At 41.6% G+C, this 20,249-nt stretch overlaps 1 protein-coding gene across 1 annotated transcript in view; it reads left to right on the top strand.

Annotated features, from left to right (window-relative positions):
* The window catches only part of syne1a (spectrin repeat containing, nuclear envelope 1a), a 198,191-nt gene that overhangs the window by 158,897 nt on the left and 19,045 nt on the right, over positions 1-20,249 (top strand). The window contains exons 119-132 of the mRNA XM_088325643.1: positions 33-203; positions 267-400; positions 1,642-1,846; positions 1,947-2,129; positions 4,209-4,355; positions 4,422-4,576; positions 6,247-6,394; positions 6,472-6,566; positions 8,137-8,374; positions 9,704-9,955; positions 10,023-10,148; positions 10,218-10,373; positions 13,042-13,200; positions 13,272-13,438. Of these exons, the coding sequence (XP_088181769.1) occupies positions 33-203; positions 267-400; positions 1,642-1,846; positions 1,947-2,129; positions 4,209-4,355; positions 4,422-4,576; positions 6,247-6,394; positions 6,472-6,566; positions 8,137-8,374; positions 9,704-9,955; positions 10,023-10,148; positions 10,218-10,373; positions 13,042-13,200; positions 13,272-13,438 (2,336 nt within the window). The remainder of the gene's footprint in view (positions 1-32; positions 204-266; positions 401-1,641; positions 1,847-1,946; positions 2,130-4,208; positions 4,356-4,421; positions 4,577-6,246; positions 6,395-6,471; positions 6,567-8,136; positions 8,375-9,703; positions 9,956-10,022; positions 10,149-10,217; positions 10,374-13,041; positions 13,201-13,271; positions 13,439-20,249) is intronic.

Here is a 20,249-nt window from a genome sequence, read left to right as displayed (position 1 = left end):
TTTGGATCTTAATCTTGATGTCTTGACTACAGATAAGTCAGATGAAGGTGAGCCTGCGCTCTGTGTTGGAACAATGGACCTTATATAGGCGTGTGGCGGAGGAAATAGACGCCTACATGATGGAGGGAAAGTACTGTGTGTCCCGGTTACATCTTCTAAGTGGTTCATTGGAGGCTGTGCAACAGCAAGTGGAGAGTCTGGAGGTGAGTGATGCACAAACTGTCATCCCGTATTTGCGACTAATTTCATAACTTTGGACCACCAAGAATCTTCAAGAGGAAATGGACAAACAGGAGAGCAGTCTACTCAAGTTTGGCTCCGTAACCCAAGAGCTCCTTACCGAATGTGAGCCGTGTGTGGCGGAAACGCTCAACAGAAGCCTGCGAGATGTCAACACGAGGTAAAGCACCCAAAAAACAAAATATATATATAAATTACCCCCATGATATGACATTGAGGTTGGGGTCACAAAGTTAAATGGCCGTATAGTAGGGGATAGCAACCGATTGTAATTAGCTTTGAACCCGCGGTACTCCAAATACAAACGTTAAACTACAATATAGTATATAGTTAGTACTATCCATCCATCCATTATCTGCACCACTTATCCTCAGTAGGGTCGCGGGGTGCTGGAGCCCATCCGAGCTATCTTCAGGCAGTGTGAGGGGACACCTTGAACTGGTTGCCAGCCAGTCGCAGGGCACACAGGAACAGACAATTCGCTCGCTCATCCACACCTAGGGAAAATTTGGACTGACCAATGAGCCTGACCAGCATTTTTATTTGAAAGTGGGAGGAAACCGGAGTGCCCGGAGGAAACCCACGCAAGCACGGGGAGAACATGCAAACTCCGCACATGAGGTTTGATCTCATGACCTCAGAACTGTGCCGCACACACAGTTATGTGTAATTCAGACGTATATGATAAGATAGCATAATTAAATATTCATGTAACGTAAAATGTCATATTATTAACATTTGGTGTGACGTGACTTGAGATGGTATAGTGGAGTAGCAGATGGATGCAATACAGGAGAAGAGACTGCGGATTCAACATGAAACTGATTAAAAATTTACACTTGCGAGGATTAATAGATTCTCAGGAGATTTCTGTTCTTTAGTTGCCTCCTTATTTTTAGTCCTAATCAGTAGTTAAATCGCTATGGCCATGCAACATAGAGAAAGAAGACCGTGTGCCATTCTTTCATTTTTTTATGATCGTAAGCATCCTTTCCATGGTTATCTTATTTTTGCTTCCTCTTTCGCATCAATGCAAGTTCTGGGACACATAGTTAATAAATACAGTAAAAAAAATACGGTGTTGTATCACCGACTATATCAGTTTTTACAAAGCACACAAGACTCGGAACTGGATATAGAGAAAGGTATTTTGGTTGGTGGTTCTGCAAATCGCGTATCGGCATTTTCATAATGCTATGACGCAAACCAATAGCAGAGCAGGATTTATATGACGTCGACCAATAGTAGACAGACATCTTAGAGAAGAAATTGATAGAATAATAGAAGAAATAATTTGTTGTTGTTCCGTATGGTAAGGAAACTTCTGTTAAGAGACATCGAACTCCACACCATAAAGTGAAAGCATTGGCAGGGTTGCAATAAAGCTTGCCATCATCCCAGGTGGAACGACTTATTGGAGCAGATCTCAGAGCAGCTGAGGAGCAGCAAGGCCTTGCTTGGCCTTTGGCAGCAATACAAAGAATCACTAAGAGCTTGCGTGAAAGCGGTGGAGAAGCAGGAAGAGCGTGCCGACCGACTGCTCAAGAGCGCCACCGACAGGGACATCACTGAAGAGGAGAGCAGCGCCTGGATTAAGGACTGTGACGTAAGTACAAGTATACAAGAAACCCAGACTCCAAATTAACATCGATATCATAAAAGTAAAAGTGATGTTTACATTTGGTTTCATTTTCTTGGTTTAACAGGAATGTCTTGACGAGCAGGAATCCGTGAAAGATTCCTTGAAGAAGCTGCAAACTTTAGGAGAACAGCTGAGAAGCCGGGTGGACGCCTGCTCATTTGCTGCGCTGCAGTCGGAGTACATGTCGTTGATGCATCGCTTGTCGGTGCTGCCACACTCCCTGCACAGGCAGCAGGAGGCAGTACAGGTATGAAGCAAGGCCCAATTTGTAGATTGGTTAAATGTGAAATGGTTTTTGACGTCCAAAGCCGTCAATGGCACTGAACTTGTTAAAGACTATGTGCAAGTGCTATTTTCAGGGTTGGGTAGGGTTACGTTAACTGGATTACTTTCAATTACTTTTGGATTACTTCAATACCAAATATGCTAATAAAAGACAAATGAAACTAAATATGAATAAAATGATGACTCACAACACGTGGTAAGCTTTCTTTCCTGGCTTTGATCTCCGGCAAAACTAACATAAAATGCGATAGAAACAAAATGAAATTAATCCAAACAGTTTGCCAACATCATTTTTGCCGTTCCATGTATTCCGTTACTCACCAAGCCTGCAGAAAATTTTGTAATTTTATTCATATTTAGTTTCTTCTGTCTTTTATTAGCGGATTTAGTATTGGGGTAATTCAAAAGTAATTGAAAGTAATCAAGTTAAAGTAACCCTACCCAACCCTGGCTATTTTTTGAATGTTAAATGTTGTTATTTACTCCTGCTGTCAATCAAACCACAGGTTGTGGCGCTAGTAGCTAACATAAATAGCAGACATTGCAATATCATCCTTTGACATTTGTATTCTTACTCATTCACCGGCAGCGTCGGTAATATAAAGTTTTGACGTCTAATGGGAGCCTGGATAAAATGAATCTTTCATGTCTGTAGCTGCCTATAGCATCCATCCATCCATCCATCCATTATCTGCACCGCTTATCCTCAGTAGGGTCGCAGGGGTGCTGGAGCTTATCCCAGCTGTCTTCGGGCAGTGGGCAGGGGACACCCTGAACTGGTTGCCAGCCAACTGAGGGCACACAGAGACAGACAATTCGCTCGCCCATTCACACCTAGGGACAATTTGAACCGGCCAATTAACCTGAAATGCATGTTTTTGGAATGTGGGAGGAAACCCGAGTGCCCGAAGGAAACCCACAAAAGCACGGGGAGAACATACAAACTCCACACAGGAGGTTCGATCTCATGACCTCAGAACTGTGCCGCACAGGCGCTAACCACTGCGCCGCCGTGCTGCCTGCCTATAGCAGCCTAGCCAAAATAGATCTTTGACTCCTATAGCCGTCTGTGACGGCCTAAATAAAATGTATATTTGAAGTCTATAGCCTCCAATGGCAGCCTAGCTAAAAAAAAATATTTGAAGTCTACAGCTGTGTATGGCAGCCAAGCTAAAAGGGATCTTTGACATCTATAGCTGAACACGGCAGCCTAATTAACAATAATCATCGGCTTTTATAGCAGCCTAGCTAAAATGGATCATTGGCCCTCTTGGGCCTTGCCACATTCAGTATGGCTAATTCAGTTTATAGAAAATCTGACGGTTGTTTGGTTCATTGTTGAAAGAAAATGGGAAACCAAATTACAATAAAATACATTAGTATATGTTTGATGTTCTTAAATAAAAAAATGATAACATTGTCACGTTTGCCATGGCGCCCAATTAGCCCCGCCTGTGTGGCGCCAGCTGTGGCTCATTGACAGATTGGCTTTCCGTCTTTTTAAGCTAGGCGCTCTCATTTTTCCTTTATCAGTCCGTCAACGAACCTCTGCCCCGCAAGACGTGGGTTCTGACTCGGTCTTATTTTCCTGTTGGTATTTCCTCTCTGGTATTGTTCCCGTTTATTTTGTCCTGTTTATTATCGGTTTCCAGTTTCGTTCTTGTCTATTTTTGTCCTGTTTATCATTCTCTCCAGTTTTCGTTCCCGTCTAGTTTGCCCTGTTTAATTTCGATATCCTGGTTCAATATCAACCCTGTCTGTCCAGTCCTGTCCAGTATCGACCCCATCTGTCCGATATCTGGTGGGACAATTGGTATCGATCTCGTCGGTCTCTGGCTTCCTGTCTTTTCACGCCAGACTGCTGCCTAACGTCCATGACTCCCCATTTCCTGTAAAATATAAGGCTTGTGAGAGAACATCACGCATTTGGGTCCTGATCCGGTTCTGGTTCCTGACAGACATATTTGATTATGATTCCATTAATGCGTTTTAAAGAATAGTAGACATTATTTTCAAAATGCTGCTGTTTGTTTTTACCCAGTGTGGATCTCGTGCTTGCGAGGCCTTCAGAGAGCAGTTGGAAGCCCTCATCCAAACGGACGCAGAGGCAGCCCAGGTTCTCAAAGAATTGGAGCAGATGGGCTCACCAGCACTAAGTGACGTCCAAGAGCGCATGGAGAGATTACAGGTAGGACGCGTGAGCTTCTAGTCATCTGGTTTCTCCTCATGAGTGAGAATTTGTGGTCAATTTCAGGCTCCCTACACTAAGCTGAGCAGTATGTCTCCCGACTTGGAGCGCGTCAACGTTCTCATGTACAGACTGGCGCTCAGTGACGAAGACCTAAAAAATCTTCAGAACCTCAACAGGGCTTGGGCATCACACTCTGCTCTCCTCAGTGAAAGAATTAGGTAAACTCCACTCGAGCAATCTCCAATGTAGCTATGAAGAAATACACAACTTGTTTTTTATAGAATACAGTAGAATAGAAGTGGATTAATTGTCATTGATAACAACGTCGTGACATTGTTTACAACGAGATGACCCTGTTAATCATTGTTATGGGAACCAGAACCTTCTGCGATATGCAAATCTCCGCAAAGTAGTGGCAATTAAACTCATTAAAGTCCTCATCTTCTTTCACTGTGTACATTAATCGTACCAGAGGCACTTTCGGTGATGTGTTGCTCCTCGGAAATGATGCCTGTATTTGCGAAACCTTTAACATCAGTGCCAGTAGACATGTTGGCCCAAGCAACTACACTCTGCCCAGAATGATGAAGAGCTCAGTGTTCATTTGGTTCACTTGTTTTTTCACATAAGCTGTGAAGACGAGGCGCCATTATCAAGACGCCATTGGCGATCAGCGCCATTGGCCGATGCTGCTTTCCCCTGCACACTATAAATCTTTTCAGAGATGCTTCAAGATCTTTTGATCCCTTGTTTGGGATCACATGACCATTTGAATTCAATGACATGTCCTTTGCGTGTACTCATATGTGTCACGGTTGCCATGGCGCCCAATTGGCCCCGCCCATGTGGCGCCAGCTGCGGCTTGTTGACAGATTGGCTTTCTGTCTGTTTTAAGCTCAGCGCTCTCACTCTTGTCAGCCCGTCAATGAACTTCTGCCACGAAAGACGTGGGTTTCGACTCGGTCCTGTTCCTGTTGGTATTTCCTGTCCGGTATTGTTCCTGTTTATTTTGTCCTGTTTAATTTTGGTTTCCAGTTTTGTTTCCCTTTATTTATGTCCTGTTTATTTTTTTTTCCAGTTTTCGTTCCCGTCTAGTTTGTCTTGTTTATTTTCGATATCCTGTTTTATTATCTATCCTGTCTGTCCCGTCCCGTCCTGTCCAGTATCGACCCCATCTGTCCGATATCAACTCGCGCAATTGGTATTGATTTCGTCGGCCTCTGGCTTCCTATCATTTCACGCGAGACTGCTGCCTAATGTGCATGACTCCCCATTTCCCGTAAAATAAAAGGCTTGTGTGAGTAATGTCACGCAATTGGGTCCTGATCCTGTTCTGGTTCATGACACTATGATGTTGTTAAAACATTTCTACGGCTATATATAAAAGCCGTATGTATGTGAGATGTAATGTACGCTAAAAGAAGATATCATGCCAATGCGAACGATTCCGTGGAATATTACTGTTGCAAATGCAACACTGCACTTTTGCTGTTGTTATGCCATTGATGTGGATCCGAAAGAAAAAAGACGATCTTGAGTGACATTGAAAATAACGAGATTTTTTGCACATAACTAATCTATTATTTATTTACGCCTACCCTTCCCCCTTTAACATTCTCATGATGCCCTTTCGTATGTCTGGAACACACACTAATAATTTTCAACACTATACAGCCTGTAGCACATTTTGAAGGAATCTAATACTTATATGCGACTTATAGTCTTGACAATACGGTAGACTTGGCTCCCCAGGATCACCATCTCCTTCAGACTAGGCAACAAGCACCCCATGATATTTTAGGATATGTTGATGACTCTCTGTAAGGGTCTCCTGTCTGCTGCCATGCTCCCGGCATACCAAACGGTGATGTTTCTTGTGTGATTTCAGTAAACTTCAGGCTGTATTACTCCAGCACCAGAACTTCCTGCAGAAGTGTGAAGCCTGGATGGACTTCTTGTCTCAGGCGGAGAAGAAACTAGCGGCTGAAATAAGTGGGAACTTCCAGAGTCTTTTGGAGCAGCAGCGAGAGCATGAGGTGGGTGTGCTTCTTCAAGATGGAGGATGAAAAAGGGCTGAAGACGCTTATCATACGAGTTTAATATTTGTTTCTAGCTGTTCCAAGCGGAGATGTTCGGCCAGCAACAAATTCTTTACTCCATTATCAGTGATGGGCACAATATGCTGGACCAAGGACAAGTAGATGATGGGTAAATAAACACTTATAAGCTTATACTGTACCTGAAACTGTACTAATACATATAAAAAAGGTAAATTGTAACATTAAATTAAGTTTGCAACATATAGAATTATCTTTCCCCATCTAAAGTTGTAATATTTTTCTTTTTTTTTTAAATAATTCTACGAATTATTCTACAAATTATTTTCTGAATTAAAAAAAAAATACTTACAATATGATAAATGAAAAAAAAAGAAATTAAGACTCCAGCTAAAAATGTATAGAACAATGTGTACTATAAATAAACATATTGCACAAATGAAATTGTGTTTTTTATTCTTGTTATTAAAAAAAACTCTAAATTAAATAATGTAAAAATGTCCAGATGGAAAATTGAAGAAAAAGGCTCATATAAAAAATAATCTTTCACCCGAATACAATTGTTTTCAATTTTTACCTAATTTTAAAATTAATTTTAAGAGTTATTTCCATAAGACACAAAATACACTATAATGTCAAGAACCAGAACAGGATCAGGACCCAAACGCGTTACCTTCTCACACAAGTCTTTTATTTTACGGGAAATGGGGAGTCATGCAGGTTAGGCAACAGTCTGGCGTGGAAAGACGGGAACCCAGAGACAGACCAGATCTATTCCAATTGCCCGAGTTGATAACGGACAGATGGGGTCGATACCGGACAGGGCGGGACAGAAAGGATTGATAATGATACAGGATATCGACATAAAATAGGACAAACTAGACGGGAACGAAAACTGGAGAGAACAATAAACAGGACAAAAACAGACGGGAACAAAACTGGAAACTGATACTGAAAAATAAACAGGAACAATACCGGACAGGGAATACCAACAGGACTGAGTCACATCTTGCGGGGCGAAGGTTCGTTGACGGACTGACAAAGGAAAAATGGGAGCACTGAGCTTAAATAAACGGAAAGCCAATCTGTCAATGAGCCGCAGCTGGCGCCACACCGGCGTGGCCAAATGGGCGCCATGGCAACCGTGACATATAATTGATATAAAAATTGTTCAGTTATAAGATTAAAGAAAAAATCAATATTTTTTTTTTAATTATTTTTCTTTTACTATTTATTTTAAGAATTACTTTCAGAATTTAAAAAAATAACATCGTTAAATACACAAAATAAAATAAAAATCTGAAATCAGCTTAATGCAATATCTTAAAATTAGAAAAAGACACTTAAGATAAAAAGTAAAAAAAAGATAAAAACCCAGAACCCGTAAAAAGAAAATTCCTTTTTAAACCCCCAAAATTGGGTAGTATGATTATATGATTACTTATAATACGTGTGTAAACGGTGTCATTTTTATATAAAATAAATCCGCCCACCACCTCGCGCACACACACACACACACACACAAATATTTAATAGTTTTTGTTTGGGTAAATGAGGTCATATTTTTAAAAATGATGCCATTTGTTTCTAACAACCCACCTAATGCTCTAAATAATTCCCTCAAATTTGGAGGGTTTGTTGATACATATGGATCTGTGAATCTTTTCGACTCAAGCGTTTTCAGATCTCATAAAAATCTTAAACTCTAATTCTCTCCTCAGAGATGACTTCAGCGTGAAGCTGGCCTTGCTGGCCAATCAATGGCAGGGCGTGGTGAGGCGCGCCCAGCAGCGCCGCGGGATCATCGACAGCCTCCTCCAACAGTGGCACGGCTACCATCAGATGTCGGAGAAACTTCTGCACTGGCTTCAGGATGCCGGCTGCGAGCTGGACGTCCACCATAGCGGGGGAGAGCCTGTACCTCTGCAGCAGGCCAGGAACCTTCTGGATCTCATACAAGTATGGACATTTTCACAAGAGCAATTAAACAACCTTTCCCTTCCAAAAGAAGTACAGTAGACCCCGGGATACGACATGAATCTCTCCTGAGGTGGGGATTGCAAAGTGAAAGTGCCGTATAGCGGAGGATAGAAACCTTTGGTAATTAGTTCCGAACCCCAGGCACCCTAGTTAAAACATTAAAATAACAAAGCATAGTAGATTTTTCTGAATCACATGGTGTCTAGGTGAAACTACTATGGCCGGGACGGTGGAGCAGAAACTTAATCGAGTTCAGAAAAGGGGTCGGGGCTGGGAATCAAACGGGAATCAGGACAGAATAGAGTCAGGGTCAAAAAGGACTTGCCTAGCTTGGGGCTGAGGTTTGCAGACGGACTGACAATGGATGACGGGAAGACGAGGGTTTGAAAAGAGATGAGCAGCCATTCGGCGTCCGAGGCACTTGGCGCCAAAGGAGCCGACTCGGGTGCCTCGCATCAATATTCACGACAGAGACAACGACAGTGGATTAAAATCGAAACTTATTTTAAAGCTTTCACTTGTGAGGATAGTCATGCCTTTAGGATATTTCCTTGCCTTAGTGTAGCAATTTGTGTGCCCTCTTTATATTTCTTGATAATCACAAGCTTCATTCCATGGTTATCACATTTTTGATTCTCTCTTCAGAAAACCTTGAACCTGTAACAACTAATTACAGCAAAATACAGATTTGTATCACCGACTGGCAAAGTCTTCATGATGTTTCGTGTGACGCATGGCAAAAGTTGGTCGGATGCCCTCTGGAAGGAAATCAGACTCGCTGAATAAAGAAGAAAGAAGGATATGTTGACTCAGCTCCAAGTGGGTTGGAAGGAGATTTTATGATCAGTCAAAATAATGCAGGAGCCAACAAACGATCGTCCCTCAGAAAAGCGGCGTGCACCCAGGACCAAAGTTTCTCAGGAAATATATAACAATAATGCTATCCACTTTTAATGGGCTGTCTGCTAAAACAAATTCCACACCATCTATAGGCAAGGACGCCATGTCCCAGGGGTCTACTTTGTGATGAGACAGGGCTGACATTTTACGAGTGGAGTATAGAGGATTGCTGGCTCCTCTTTTACAGCCATGCAATTTGACAAGATCTTCTTTAGATATATATTTTTTATAATCGCAAGCTTCATTTCCATGGTTATCATGATATCGCTTCTCCCTTTAGCAACATTTATGTAAGTGATTGACCTTGCTTAAATGGTGGTTGACCAAATTCTGTAACTTCTCTTGGTTAAAAAAAATATCAAATCTAATCACTGCCAACTCCCCCCTTTCTTCTCCTACCGACCGTAGACTCCCTTAGTTAACCTCTACCCCCTCGGTTCGCTCTCCCTGTCCCGGCTCCTGCAGCTCCGTGAGCGAGTGTTCCAGAAGCAGCACGGCGGCTACATCGTGACGGTGGAGGCCGGCAGAAGCCTGCTGCTATCGGCCGATACAAGCGCCGAGTCCTCGCTGCAGACGGAGCTGATGGAGATCCAGGAGAGGTGGAGGCACGCACACCAGCGCCTGGACCAGCAGAGGAAAGAGCTAGCCGCTCTCATCAAGGTCAGGGAGTCATTCAAATGATTTTCTACCCTTTTCGATTGCAATATCAATCGATTTTACGTCTTAGAACTGGGAACGTTGTGAGAAAGGCATCGACGCCTCGCTGGAGAAGCTCAGGGCCTTCAAGGCCAAGCTTTCGGCGCCACTGCCGGAACATCATGACGAGCTGCACGCCGAGCAGATGCGATGCAAGGTGAGGATGCGGAACAAGTCATGATAGGGGAGCTTCTTGAATGGTCTCATCTTCTCCATGTCCACGCAGGAGCTGGAGAACAGCGTGGAGGGTTGGAGGGATGACTTAACTTCTTTGTTCCTCCTGAGGGACGCTTTGGTGGGCGTGGTTGGCAACGATGACATCACACTGCTCCAGGAACGCCTCCAGCTTCTCCAGCGTCAGTGGGAGGAGGTTTGCCACCAGGTACGCTTAAAGATATACAAATGGCGGCGCGCACGAGTGCTGCAAATAATGGCTCTCCACCCTAAAGTGCCATTTTTAATCTTGTTGCATACATTGTTTTTGCAACATTATTATTAATGACAATAGAGACAATTCTAATTCCAATTTTAATATTCATGATTGCTTTTTCAAGATTATCAAATCTAATTTACAATTTTAGTACAAATGTCCAATGCCCTTTCTTTCAGGTTAATACTGATACCATACTATATTTGTATTGTATTGTATTGTATTGTATTGTATTTGTTTATTCAGCCAGTATAAACCATGAACATGACATATACAAGAAATCATTTGACACGCGAACACTCAAAAATGATAAAATAATAGATTTTAAAAAATAAAAAGAATAGAGTAAAAAAGACATTGTAGTGTATAATACAAGGTAATTATATAGAATAGTTTAAAAAGATATATGAAATGTAAATATAATATGTAAATAACAAGACTAAAGTAGAATAGGTCGGAAGAACGCTGTTGGCATAATAATACTATACATAATAACCTAATTTCCAAAAACATGCATTTCAGGTGAATTGGTCGTTCCAAATTGTCCCTAGGTGTAAATGAGCGGGTGAGTTGTCTGTCCCCGTGTGCCCTGCGATTGGCTGGCAACCAGTTCAGGGTGTCCCCTGCCCACTGCCCGATGATTGCTTGGATGGGCTGCAGCACCCCCGCGACCCTACTGAGGATAAGCGGTGTAGCTAATGAGACATAATAACCTAAATCAATTCCCGTTGAACATACGGATAGCGGAAGGATAAAAACTCTTCAAGACGTGAAGTCTTGCAATGGAGCGAAGACGGAGACCTGACGGCAGGTAATCAAAGTACCTGCAAGCAGGGTGACTGGGATCGTCTATAATCTTTAGTGTCCGTTTTCTAGTTCGATCGATGTAGATACTTTGCAGGGACGGGAGGCCAGTACCTATTATTTCCTCTGCCGTCCTCACTACTGATTCCATCTTTGACAATTCTTTCTGATTGACGCGACCAAACCAAACTGTGATTGACCTAGTTAAAACGGATTCAATGATAGCACGATAAAAAATGACTAGAATGGATTGACGGACTCCGAATGATTTGAGTTGACAAAGGAAGTGGAGCCTTTGTCTGGCTGACTTTAGAATATCAGTAGCATTGACAGTCCATGTGAGGTCAGCTGACAAGTAAGTACCCAGAAACTTGAATGAATGGACCAGTTCCACCTCACTACCATTAATTGACAGTGGCACATGTGGGGGAGTTCTTAGTACAGAAATCTATTATCATCTCCTTAGTTTTACCTACATTCAAAAACAGATTACTCTCATGGCTTCACTGCATTACGGGTTAAAAATATTTCACGATCCATTATCCCTGATAGTATATTGTTGCAAGCAGGGGCCGCCAGGAGAGACGAAAATGGGCCCTTTTGTTGCTTTTCTGTTGCCCAAAAAGTAAACTGCACTCATGCAGCAGCAATGTATTATCTTGATAGCATATTGCTGCAAGAGGTGATCGACAGACTTAGCGGCTTTTTTCTGTTTGTCGTTATTGATATTTACCTAAAATAGACCGCATCAATCCAACTGCGATTCATTATCGCCATACCTGTATTGCTGCGAGCGGAGACCCACAGATGACTATTCTCAAAATGTAACTCACGGTTGCAACTGCGATCTATTATCCCCAGTCAACTATTGCTGAGAGCAGGGGCCAGCAGAGTGCATTTTTGGGGGGGTTCAGGCCGCTGAAGTGTGCAATTGTGGCCCGCATAAAATGAACTGCCCTCTTATGACTGTGATCCATTATCCCCTGTCTCTGAGTGGGGGCTGAGAGAGCAAATTTGTTTCATGCATGGCGGCTTTTTTTCAGGTCTTTTCACAAGATATGAACAGCACGATCCATTATTTCTGGTCCACTAATGCTGCATGCATGAAATGGCTGAGCGCATGTTAAAAATTTAGGGGAATTTTTCCATTTCCAAGGGGATTCTGGTCCCCATTAACCACAATAAACAAGGGATTACAGTACCTATAAAATAAAAATCTAAAAATGTAAATATATTTTAATAGCATCAAGACAATGACATCAGCATTTGGGATTTTCAATTATATAATATGATTTGAATACAAATAATAAATGTTTCATAAAATGATAATAAAAACAGATATACTTATATAAATATATTAATATAAATAATAATAGGACGGCACGGCGGCTGAGTGGTTAGCGCGTTTGCGGCACAGTTCTGAGTTAATAGGATTAAAACCAGCTACCATCCTTCCTGTGCGGAGTTTGCATGTTCTCCCGCGCTTGCGTGGGTTTCCTCTGGGCACTCCGGTTTCCTCCCACATTCCAAAAACATGCATGTTAGGTTAATTGGCCGGTCCAAATTGTCCCTGGGTGTGAATGAGCGAGTGAGTTGTCTGTCCCTGTGTGCCCTGCGACTGGCTGCCAAACAGTTCAGGGTGTCCCCTGCCCACTGCCCGAAGATGGCTGGGGCGGGCTCCAGCACCCCTGCGACCCTACTATGGATAAGCAGTGCAGATAATGGATGGATAGATAATAATAATAAATAAATGTCAATATATCAATATTTTTCTAAATATTTGATCGTTTCCAGTAATTACAATCCTTGTTGTCAGTTGTCCCTGCGCCGTCAACAAGCGAGCGAGAAGTTGAACGAGTGGGCCGTGTTCAACGAGAAGAACAAGGAGCTTTGCGAATGGCTCACGCAAATGGAGAGCAAAGTTTCTCAGAACGGAGATGTCGGCATTGAGGAAATGATGGAAAAGCTTAGAAAGGTAACACGTCGTCATTTTTCGTAAATGTCGGCGTTCATCTCATCCTGACGTCGCTGTCGATTCTCCACCAGGACTACCAGGAGGAAATCGGCGTGGCGCGGGAGAACATGCAGCAGCTGCGGCTTATGGGCGAGCGCTTGGCCCGGGCCAGCCAGGACGGCAAAGCAGCGGACATACGGCACAAGCTCGATAAAATCGGCGAGCGCTGGACGCATCTTCTCGACCTCATTGCGGCCAGGTGGGTCAAAGAAAATTCATTATATTGTCAAATACATATTCAGTAATCCCTCGTTTTTCACGGGGGTTACGTTCCAAAAATAACCCGTGATACGTGCAATTTTTGAAGCAGTAACCTTTATTATACAATGAAATACTCAACGAACACAACCTTTGTACAGGCCCAAGTATTTGTTTGACAAATCCAAATACTGTCCCTGTAAACACTTATGAATTTATTTTTGAAGAATAATAGCGCTCTTAGAGACTTTTAAGCCAATCAGAGTACAGAACACAACGGATGATGAAAATAGTTTCAAAGGTGAACTGCGTTAAAGCGAGGCATTACTGTATACATACACTACGTTCAAGTTTGAGGTCGCCCAGACAATAATGTATTTTTCATGGAAATTCCCACTTTTTAAATTATTTAATTGAGTTTTTAAAAATATTTTAAAAAATACTTAATCAGACAACTTTGCTCATTTTGATTATTCTTTTTGTAGTTGGTATATTTTCTGTAATATCTGTCATGAACCGGAACAAGATAAGGACCCAAATGCGTGACGTTTCTCACTCAAGCCTTTTATTTGACGGGAAATGGGGAGTCATGGACTTTAGGCAGCCGTCTGGCGTGGAATGATAGGAAGCCAGAGGCCGACGATACCAATTGCCCGAGCAGATATCGGACAGATGGGGTTGATACCGGACAGGACGGGACAGACAGGATTAGTATCGAAACAGGATATTGAAATTAAACAGGACAAACCAGACGGGAACGAAACTGGAAACTGATATTAAACAGGACAAAATAGCGGGAACAATATCGGACAGGAAATACCAACAGGAAATAGGACCGAGTCAAACCTCACGTCTTGCGGGGCAGAGGTTTGTTGACGGACTGACAAAGGAAGAATACGAGCACTGAGCTTAAATAGACGGAAAGCCAATTTGTCAACGAGCCGCGGCTGGCGCCACACGGGCGGGGCCAATTGGGCACCATGGCAACCGTGACAATATCTCTTTTTTCATTTGTTCATTTTGTTTGTTAATACATTATTCAAATTTCCTCTTAAAATATATTGATTTATTTATTTCAGGTAAAACAAATAAAAAGAAGAATGAACTGGGTTACTTTATGTATCATTACTTTAAACAACTGTATGTATACCTTGCCATTGAAATGTTCGGGGTCACCCAGACAATATTTTTTTTTCAATGAAAAGTCACACTTTTTTCTTAATGAAATGAATTAAAAAATTAATTTAAGTATAGTCGAGACTTTGAGGAGGTTAGAAAAAAGGATTTGTGTTGGGGAAAAAAACATTTTATCCTTCAAACTTTGCTTGCCAAAGAAGGGAAGTTTGTAAGTCAAGACAGGTTTATTTTTGATGTATTTAATCAAGAGTCTTAAAGGGCTACAGACCACAGATTTTTGCAAACCGCAGACTATTATGACACCATCCCCTGATCTAAAACCTACATGAGGGCAAGGAAAAACTCAAAAACCTCAACATAAGGAAAATGAAGAAACCTTGAGAAGGGACGGCACATGAGGTAATCCCCCTTCCAGGATGACCAGGCTGCAATGGATGTTGCAATAACAAATACTACACAGATGTTGTCAAAAGGAAATATAGGTCATTCATATGCTCCAGAATAGAAGTGTGTTTTAAGCTTAGATTTAAACATTTCCGCTGAGGCTACGGATCAAATCTCAGGGGGAAGAGAATTCCACAGCACCGGGGCCTGAATGGAGAACGCTCCAGAACCTGCGGATTGCTTCTTGGCTCTTGGGATCACTAGTAGACCAGCATTTTCAGAGCGAAAGCTCCGGACCGGAACATAGGGGGAAATTAAATCTGAAAGATGTGAGGGAGCAAGTCAATGCATGATTTTGTATACGACCAACAGAACCTTAAAATCACATCTTAAGCTAACAGGGAGCCAACGCAAGTTAGCTCAAATCGGGGTCATGTGATCAAACTTTCTTGTCTTAGTTAAAAGCCTCGCTGCAGCATTTTGTACCAGCTGAAGGCTCTTGATTTGGGACTTCGAGAGACCGGAGAGTAGTGCATTACAGTAACAGTAACAAACGCATGAATTATAATCTCCTAAACATAGGGCGAATTTTAGCAACGTTGCGAAGATGGAAAATAGCTGTTCTAGTATTATTCTTAGCGTGTGTTTGAAAGGACGGATCGGGGTCAAATATGACGCCTAAATTTTTGACTGAGTCACTCTGGGTGATATGACATTTGTCAATGTTCACAGCAGTTTATGAGAACAAGTCACAGCATTTAGATGGACCAATAACTAACATTTTGGTCTTTTAACGCGAAAGAAGTTGAGTGACATCCATTCTTTTATCTCAGTGAGGCAGGCCTCCAAATTTCCACAGTTTAGTGTGACAGATTCCTCCATCGGAAGATATAGTTGAGTGTCATCTGCAATGGAAACTGGTATTATACTTGTGAATAATATCACCTAATGGAAGCATGTAAATGATGAAAAGAAGGGGGCCAAGTACTTAACCCTGCGGAACACCACAGGACCCCAATCTTTTAGACGGTGGTGTATATTTTGGCAAGACATTTTATTTTATTTTATTTTTGTATTTATTTATTGATACATTTTTATTTTTGTTGTTTTATCTTTTATTTCATTTTTCATTTTATTGTATTAATTAAACTATTGATTGGTTGTTCTAATTTTCTATTATCTTCATTTTTCGTTTCTCTTCATTTATTCATTAGTTTATTCATCTTTTTCCCTTTGGTTGTATTGTTTTATTTGCATTTTTTATGTATTGGTTAATGTATTTATTCTTTTTTATTTTTTTATTGATTTATTTGATTTTTACAGTTTTATCTTATTTATTTTTATTCCATGTATTTATCAACTGTGTTTTTATTTATTTAAATGGTTTTATGATTTATTTTAATTCTATACTATTTATTTTTAATTCTATTCTATTGATTTATATTCATGATACTGTGAAAAAAAAAACAAAAAAACTGTTCGCTCAGCCAAATAGTTAAGTCTTAATACAACTTTCTTTTGTCACAAACGTTATTTTATTCATCACGCTAGTCATCAAATAATATTACAACCCTTAATTTGTATACCACAAATAGTTACAAAAATCCCAATGGCAAAAATCTAACTATCTGTGTTTTTGATGCATGACCCTGTGGCTCCAACCCCTTTTTCCACAACCGCCATCCGGCTGTTGTCGTCTGGAGGGAAGAAGGGTGGGGTGTGGGGGTCACTATGACCTCAATTAGACAGCTGCACCCTTATTGTCGTCTTCCAGTGACCGATCACTGAAACTTTAAAGGGACAGTGTGTCATGTTTAGTTCCTCCTTGTGGTACAAAAAAAACTAAGTCAGTAAAAAACTTTGATTTGAATATTAGGCGAAAATACATCAACTATCATACCAATGTTATTTTTTAAAAATAAAAAAAAACATTGGTCGAGAAATTTGTATTTCTTTTACACAGTGGAATCCCTACTTAGAGGTCACCGCCATGTTTATCTGGGATCTTGCTGCTGCCTTGTGCTCTGTCTGTAGCACTGGTTTTCGTTGTCATGTTTTTGCAATTTCTGCAATGTCATTTGCATCCTTTTTCTGGGGGGAGGCAGGGAATTTCACCACTGTTTGCACGATAATCTTTGTGTGCAGGGTCCGTATGGTTGCTTGAAATCCTTGAAAATGCTTGAATATCAATGTTATATTTTCAAGTTTTGAAAAGGAAGAGCTTGAATTTTGGGCAAAGTGCTTGAAAATGTTAGAAAATGTTGCCATGTTTTTCAACATGTTGAAAAATGATGTCAACACTGGTGGCTTGGCTTTGCCGCTGTTTTCTTCTTCCATTCCCTGTCTTTATACCTCTCTCTTTTTCTTTATTTTTCCTATTTCTCACTCTTTTTTTTTAAATTTATTTCTTTATGTCTTTCTCTTTTTTTCTATTTTTTTTCACTCTCACCTTCTCCCCTTCTCTCTTACTTTTTCCCTTTTTTCTCTCTCACTTTATTCTTTCTTTTATTTCTCTCTTTCTTTCTTCCTTTCATTTTCTTTTCCCTTTTCTCTTTCTTTTGCTACCTATCTTTCATTTTTCTCTTTTTTTTTTTTTTTTTTAATTTATTTCTCTCTATTTCTGTCCCTCTTTCTTTATCGCATCCAGAACAGAGGGTAGACCCAATCGCATAACGTTTCTCACAAGTTCATTGAGATAAAGAGGACAGGCGGCGCCCGCGATCCGGTGCTCGCTGGACGCGGGAAGCAAGCCGCTCACAGAATCGGAACGTGTTCCGAATGCAGAAGTGGATCTTCCGGAGCGGGAGATGGCGGTGTCAAGGATAGGTCGATAGTCGGGACAGGAGAGCAAAAACGTGATCGGAATCAAAAACGGGTCGTAAGCCGGAACGGGAGCGCAGACGTGGTCGGGATCAAAAACAGGTCGTAGCCGGAGACAAACAGGGAGATCAGAAACGGACGGGTAGAAAAACGGCTGCAAAAAGCGGGACCGATAGGAGTCAGAGTCAAAATGCTTGCCTTGTAAACACAGAGGTTCGCTGACGGACCGACAACCGGAGAGTCACAGGACTCTGCTTAAAAAAGGACAGGGAACCAATCAGGTAGCCGGCAGCAGTTGGCGCAAAATGAGTGGGCACAGGTAAGAGTCATGAGTCATCATGACATTCTTTTCTCTTTCTTTCTGTCCCCATTTGTGTCCCTCTTTCTTTGTCTTTTTCTGTTTCTCTCTTTATTTCTTTCACTCGCTTTATTCCCTCCCCTTTTCTCTCTTTCTCTTTCCATCGCTCTTTCTTGTTCTGTCTCCTTTTCTCTCTCTCATTCTTTTTTTCTGCTTCCCCTCAAATTTTCCTTCTCTCTCTCTCTCTCTCTCTCTCTAATCTACTAGTTCGGCCCTTTCAAGATTGTTTTTTCTACCATGTGGCCCCCGAGCTACAATGAGTTTGACACCACCGTTTTAATGGTACTAGAGAAACTGAAAAATCGGCCTTGAAAGTTCTGAAAAAGTGCTTGAATTTGGCCCATGAAGAAGGTGTACGATCCCTGTGTGTGTCTCCGCCTCTTTAGCACATGCCCGTGACTGTCAAGTCCGCATTTAGAAACAGCAGTACTTGTCACTCTGAGTGCCCCAACCCCCTCAACAAACACTTCTTTATTTTAACCTTGGAGCACAACAGTTGACAATTCACACTTGCGCTACTTTTGTCGGGGGGTGAAAGTCCCCTGCAGACCAAATCTTGCACCCTCATGGTTTTGGACTTAAGGACGGAAGAAATGGCAGAAAGTCCCGGAGAGGATCTGCCACACTGCGACTGCGACGTCACCAGGCAGGACCAAACCTATTTTCTGCAAAAAAAAATTAACTAACTATAAATAGAATAGTTTGCAAGATTGTATCAGGGTTTGTGCGTTACCAGGGAGGTGACTAGGAAGGAATGAGAGCAATTTGTGGTATTTGTCAACTAACACTTGTATGCGGGATTAGTGGATGCATGAACTGAGGTCGGGAACGCAAGTGTCTAAAGAAGGCCACCGTGACATTATCAAACATTAAAGATGTCACCAGCACCTTTATCCAAGTTCCTTTGTTTTGTCAATTAGTTTTGCTCATGAAGAATTCCAACACTAGGCTTTTTGTGCTGTTCAGTGAACCGCATGGTTTCTTTCGATAACCATCCATCCATTATCTGCACCGCTTATCCTCAGTAGGATTGCGGGGGGCTGGAGCCCATCCCAGCCATTATCAGGCAGTGGGCATAGGACACCCTGAACTGGTTTCCAGCCACTAGCAGGGCACACAGAGACGGACAACTCACTCACTCATTCACACCTAGGGACAATTTGAACCAGCCAATTAACCTGAGATGCATGTTTTGGGAATGTGGGAGGCAACCGGAGTGCCCGAAGGAAACCCACGCAAGCAAAGAGAGAAAAGGAAAAAAGGAAGAGAGAGCAAAAGAATGTAAAAAGACAGAGAGAAAGAGAGAGACAAAGACGATAAAAGAAAGAGAAAAAGAGAGAGAGAGTGAAAGAGAGAGGGAGTGAGAGAAAAAGGGAGGAAAGAGAGAGAGACAGAGTGATGGAAAAAGGAAGGAAAAGAGAGAGAGAGAGAGAGAGAGAGAGAGAAAAAGAAATACAAGTACAGCGTCTTTGTGAGAGGCACCTGGCTTTGTCAATATCAAGTCGACGTATTTCCACCTGCAGCTCGATTTTCACTTGCGCTACTCTGCGGATTGATCCGGCCCGTGGGCCGCCTGTTTGACACCCCTCCCTTGTGCAGAAGTCTGGCGCAATAATTACAAAAGTTCACTACATACCCTTTTTATTCTTCAAAAACGTGCAATAAGAGCCATACACAGGGTAGGATATCGGTATCATATTCATATTTTATTCATGCAGTCCAAATTATTAAAATTGGATGATTTAATCAAATGTTTCACTTCACAACTGCTATTTAAGATCAACAAAAACATTGTGCCAGAAGACATCCATAAATTATTCATTCGGAAAGAGGGAAATTGTAACTTGAGGGGCTGTCGTAAATTCAAAATCCCAAAGGTGAGAACAACCAGGAAAAGTATGTGTGTGTCTGTGTGTGGAGTCAAACTTTGACGACGAGATCAAACAATGTCCAACTATTCATGTGTTCGAATTTAAAAACAAAAAAACATTACTGGCGAAATACAGGGGTGAAGAAATGGAATATGAGTAAAACGGGAGTTTGGAAATACTGTGTTTAAAAGTATGGTTAACTTTGTTGTTATTGTTGCTATTATTATATCATAACTTATTAT

This window comes from Urocampus carinirostris, chromosome 20 (genome assembly GCF_059441175.1).
Source record: "Urocampus carinirostris isolate Australia breed hairy pipefish chromosome 20, RoL_Ucar_1.0, whole genome shotgun sequence".
NCBI lineage: Eukaryota > Metazoa > Chordata > Actinopteri > Syngnathiformes > Syngnathidae > Urocampus > Urocampus carinirostris.
Note: the sequence above shows the minus strand (reverse complement) of the source record. Positions and strands in the feature narration are given on the sequence as shown.